Consider the following 5,796-nt stretch of genomic DNA (forward strand, 5'->3'; position numbering starts at 1 on the left):
TGTTGTTGTTGTTGTAGTTGTTTTTCATGTGATCTTGTTGATGACTGTCGAGATCTATGTATCCCAGTAGGGGTCGTTGGTTCCTCTTCTTGTTCTTCTTCTTCATCAATTTGTATTTCTCTTTCCACTTCTTCTGCATAATTGTGTAATTCTTGGTCGTACCCTTCTGGATAATTTGGTTTCCTAATTATAATTACTAATCAAAGGTGTTGTTGATATCGACGGAGTTGAAGTGGCCTTTCTTTTGGAGCTAAAACCTCCCAATGATTTTGTCACTTTAGTAACTTTTTCAGAGGCTTTTTTCAAAAAAGGAGACATGATAATATTGAAATAATAATAGAATTAAAAAATAAATAAATAATTAATAGACTAATTATGTAATTAACTATATTAAGAAATAATTAAAAGACTACTTATGTAATTAAGAGAACAATTGCGTAATTAAGTAATTAAGTAGAGAGAGTAGGAGAAGAGATGAGTTGTGAATGAAAATGATTGAAAGTGATGTGTATTTATAGGAAAATTTGCAACGGCTAGTATAACGGCTCTTTTTCCGGTCTGGTTCCATGGAACCGCTGGGCCGGTTCACCCTGACCGGTTCCGGTTCCGATTCCATGGAACCGTTGGACCGGTTCAGGCCCGCGGTTCTTAGGTCCGATTCAAGCAGTTTTTCCGGCGGTTTCACGGTTCCGACAACTTTTTTCCAGCGGTTTCACGGTTCCGTGGTTCGGGCCGGTTCGGAACCTGTCGCGAACGGTTCCGGTTCCAAGCGGTTCGGCACCGATTCGATTCCGGGTAACCCGCTCCGTGGCCATCCCTAGGAAAAATATATGAACAAATCAACTTGGATCGTATTCGATGCTCAAAATGCAATTTCACTCTTTTGAAAAATCTAGCTAATCAAGACATTGACATTATGAGAGAAAGATATGTTTTATTTAATTTTAAATTAATATGTTGTTAACTTTTTTTTATTTAGATAACAGTTAAATTTTCTATTTTTGATTCAGACACACTTTATATATAATTTTTGATTTAAGATTGATTTTAATGATAATAAACAAATGATGATTATTAAACTAATATGTGTGTTAAGATGTGTATGAACAAGTTATAGGTTATGAATATGAAAGTTCCCAAGAACATCAATAACTTGAAGAGTTATTTTAAAGCATACAAAAAAAATAAACAATTTGTTTTTAAGAGAACGTACAGGAAAGATATCCGATCCGAAGTAGGATCGTTGATGAGAGTGCGTAAAGACTTGGTCAAGGAAGTTGTGATAATCTGTGATATCTAGAAGAGCTAAAATCTGTTGAGGATATTAAAGCATAGACAGGAAGTCTACGTTCCCGGCTAATAGTCTGTTGTTTTCGTGTTGATAAGTCAGAGACAATGCAATGTTCCCAGAAATTAAGTCTGAAAGCTTAAAGTCAAACTGAGAAACTCTATTATGCACCCATTGACCCAGCCTATCTTTGACCTTGCAGATCTTCTTTAGAGCCCAACTTGAGGTTATGGGAGCATTAAAGACCCTTCAATTTCCACCCTTTTTATAAACACCATGCATCCATTTGAACCACATAAAGTCAGTCATAGAGGATATATGCCATACATGTTTACCCACTGCAGCTAGATTCCACACTTCTAGGTTACGAATACCCAGGCCACCCAACATTTTTGGAGTACAAACCCTAGCTCAATTCATATTTCTAGGGGTATCAGAATCAGTTTTCCCATGCCATAGATATGCTCTACAAATTGCATTCACCTACTTTAGCACCTTCTTAGGCAGTAGAAACAAGTTGTAGTCTTGTTGCATAAGAGAGATTCCGGACTTGAAAAGATCTAATCTTAGAGGTCATTCTCACAACAAGTCGTTCGCATTACTGCAGGGATACGTTTGGAAGAGAACGGAACCCCCAGATAACGAAAAGGCATAGAACCCAAAGGAATATTACAAGATTCCACTATACATTGTTTCAATGAAGTAGGGATACCTGCAAGATACATGTCAGATTTTGAGGAGTTGGCTACCAAACCAGAGGAGTTCGCAAAAACCTCTAATTTATCTAATAGAATTCTAACAGATGCCAAGTCTCTCCGACAAAATATCATTAAATCATCCGCAAAGCACAAATGTTTTAGTTTGAGTCTATTGCATCTTGGGTGAAATTTGAATTTCTCATGATCCCCAGCAACCTTTAGTAATCTAGAAAGATACTCCATATAAATCACAAAAATCAAAGGGGACATTGTATCTCCTTATCTGATTCCCCTCTTTGATCTAAGCAAAGGTATGGGGCTTCCATTTAGAATCAAAAAGAATTGGGTTGTGCTAATACAAGTCATAACAATATTTATAAAGTCGGCAGGAACATTCAGAGAGATCAACATATCTTTAATAAAACCCCACTCCAAAGTATCGTACGCCTTTCTCAAGTCAATCTTCAACAGACTGCTAGGAGGGCAGTGTTTTCGACCATATTGCTTTACAATATCCTGGCATAGAAGTATGTTGTGCATAATGTTACGCCCTTCCACAAAAGCACCCTGAGAAGGACTGATAATATGACCAAGAACCACTTTGAGTCTACTACAAATCAGTTTAGTAATGCATTTATATAGAGTATGACAGCAAGCAATTGGTCTATAGTCACCTGGATTGTTAGGGTTAGGGACCTTGGGAATGAGGTGAACAGCAGTAGTGTTCCACGCCTGAAGAAGCTTCCCAGTTCTGAAGAGTTGTTGAACAGCCTCAACTACTTCATCACCAATAATGGACCAAGAAGCCTTATAGAATTTGCTATTGTATCCATCCAAACCTGGACTTTTTGTGTCAGGGATACTCCATAGCGCATTTCTGATTTCCTCTGCTGAGAAACAAAGAGATAGCTGCTCATGGTGAGAGTTCTCTAACAAAGGCCCTTCTCTAATAACATTCTTGTCGGTACGCCTCCGGCATTGAAGATTATTGCACATAATTTGTTGATAGAATGTAACAAAAATGACTCTTGAATCCTCTTGAAGTTAGTTACAAGAACCCCATTGTCGTTAAAAGAAGAATTCGATTTACAATTTACCTTTGTCTAATGCTCTGATGAAAGTAGCGGGAATTCTCATCCCCAAATTTCAGCTAATTCAATTTGGCTAACTGGCTAAGGTAGGTGCCTTGATCATTCTTAGCCTTCCTAAGCCTATCAGCAGCTGCGCACTCTTTTGAGGAGAGTTCTGGTTCATAAGGGTGTTTGTGTAGTTCGTTTTGAGCGCTAAGAAGATCGTTCTTTGCTCGCATGACCAGAGCTTGCAAATGATTAACTTGAAATCTATCTTTCAAGATAAGTTTCAGGCGCTTGAGCTTTTCCGAGATTTGAAAACTCCTACAACCTGGAACAGAGTCACCCCAAATTTCGGAGACACTTTCAATAAAACCCTCCTGCTCAGGCCAGTGATTGAAGAACTTAAAAGTCTTCTTACCCCTAAGTTGTTTAATGAACTGTATCAACATAGGTGTATGATTGAATGATCCTTCTTGTAGGAAAGATACTTTAGCAGTATGGAAGACATTCTCCCAATTTTGATTTCCTAAGACACGATCAATCTTGCTAAACACACGAGCTTCCCCACTTCTCTTATTTGACCAAGTAAAGAAGCAACCATTGAATCTCAAATCATGCAGGTCACAAGCTTCCATACATCGACGCAATGGAGTAGTTTTCTGCAAGCGCACTGCGTGATTAGTACATTCATCCATGCCAGCTAAGAAATTAAAGTCCCCCATGACTAACCAAGGGCCATTAACGTGAAGAGAAACTAATTGTTGAAACAAATCAGATCGAATACTAGCAGTATTATCCCCATAAACAAAAGAGCATAAGAAGGCCTCCCCTATAATAGTAATAATATCTAGATGAAAAATTTGACCACTCATGAAAAGAATATTTACATTCATATCACCACCCTTCCATCCAAAAATGATACGACCACCATGGTGGTAAGGCAAATTATGAGAGAAACACCAACCAGGACAGAAGTTTTGATATAAACGACCAAGGTTAGCCCTCTTCACCTTAGTCTTAAGGAAACTGAACAAGGAAATATTATGGGCTACAAGAAATTTAGACAACTCCTTTTGCCACTTAACCATATTCTATCCTCTAACATTCCAACATAAGATGTTATTCATTGGCCAGGGATGGGGAAGCCCCCAGCGCCTTATTAATTTCCTTATCCACAAGTTAAGTACCTTCTAAAGCATTATCTAGGACATGAAAGCCATTATCAGTCGCTAAACTACCTGCCAAACCTGACTGAGACGGAGTTAGTGGTCTCGCAGGTGGGTCTTGCTGCACTGTTTTGGTGCGAGATTGAATCAGTTGAAAGCTCTTATTGTCAACTATTGTTGCATTCTTAGGGGTAGGCGGCAAAACAGTTTTACAATGTTCCTCTACATGTCCTAGTTTTTCACATTTCTTACACCAAAGAGCTTTCCAATCATACGTAATAGGTTGCATTACAAGTTCACCATGTTCATTCTCATAACATAGCTCATCAGAAAAGTCATTAGTAATACTCATGTCAATAATAGCTCTAGCAAACATTCCCCTAGCCTTGTTAGTTGTAGCTGTGTCAAATTGTTTAACTTCCCCTAACATACCAACTATCTTTCCCAGGCTTCGTTCACCCCAATACATGACATCAAGACCTGGAAAACGAGTCCAAATAGGCAAAGTGGATAGGTTTTCTTTTTCATATGACATACAGGCTACCCACGGTTTGACTAAGAACGGCATTATCAAACATAAATCCATTCATATCACATGGCTTCACTCTATCCTGTTGTTCCAAGAATCTCACAAGATACACTCCTTTGGCCACCATCACAATTTTTTCTATACTAAGATCTCTCCAAATTCTCTTAAAATATCCTTCCATCACATGTAAGGGGGGGTTAGCACTCAAACAAAGCATACAATAGATTCCCAAAAATGAACCTCATCAATAATATCATCAAAGTCAATTTTGACATCCACCACCGGATGATTTTAGTGGAGGCGAGGCTGATTTTTGTATAGGCTGGTTTGACAGCGTTACAGCAGCGATAGCCGTCGGGTTTCCTGACACCACTTTTGCCCAGTTTATCCTCTGTTCCTGAAGTTGGTTCACCAGATTCACCATAGGGCTCTGTTGCTGGTTCACTAGAGAGGCTGTCTTCAATGTAGGAGAGGTAGCCAGCCTTAATTGCTTTCTAACAGTGATGCTTGCCTTCGATGTAGAAGAGAGCTTTATTGGACCAGTTGAACGGGACCGGCTGGAGCATGAAGATGCTCTTGGAGAAGAAGGTTTCTACTCTTTCCCAACATTCTTTCTTGGACGCGCCCTGCTTCTTGCCATAGCAATGGTGGATGAAACTGATGCAGCACACTTTTGCCCTAGCTAAGGATTTCTAGAGGGAGAAGGAAGGAGAGAGTCGTTTTGCAATGACAGTGAACTTGTAACACCCCTGAATTTCCGACCCCTTAACGAAACCAAAACCATAAAGGACGGGAGGAAATTCGGGTGTTACATAAAAGAAAAGGAAAAGAATTGAATAAATGTTAAATTTGTTAACTTTAAAAAGGTGAGTGGAAATTTCGGCAGCATCTCTTCTAAAAATCGAACATGTAGTAGAGCAATTAGCACAATAAGAACATTAAACATAATCTAAGGCATCATTGCCTTTAAAATCTCACACCACAGCGGAATGATTCGTCGCCGGCTTCTCAATTCAACATGCCAAGCATGGATCGTGGTTCC

General features: G+C 39.0%; 1 protein-coding gene across 1 annotated transcript; it reads right to left on the reverse strand.

Annotated features, from left to right (window-relative positions):
• Positions 1-1,699: 1,699 nt before the first annotated feature.
• LOC130801068 (uncharacterized) lies at positions 1,700-2,256 on the reverse strand. The gene is made up of 2 exons (XM_057664828.1): positions 1,891-2,256; positions 1,700-1,771 (listed from the first exon to the last, which is right to left on the reverse strand). Exons 1-2 carry the CDS (start codon positions 2,254-2,256, stop codon positions 1,700-1,702), a joined length of 438 nt encoding a protein of 145 aa, XP_057520811.1.
• Between the last annotated feature and the right edge of the window lie 3,540 nt (positions 2,257-5,796).

This window comes from Amaranthus tricolor, chromosome 15 (genome assembly GCF_026212465.1).
Source record: "Amaranthus tricolor cultivar Red isolate AtriRed21 chromosome 15, ASM2621246v1, whole genome shotgun sequence".
In the NCBI taxonomy this organism is placed as follows: domain Eukaryota; kingdom Viridiplantae; phylum Streptophyta; class Magnoliopsida; order Caryophyllales; family Amaranthaceae; genus Amaranthus; species Amaranthus tricolor.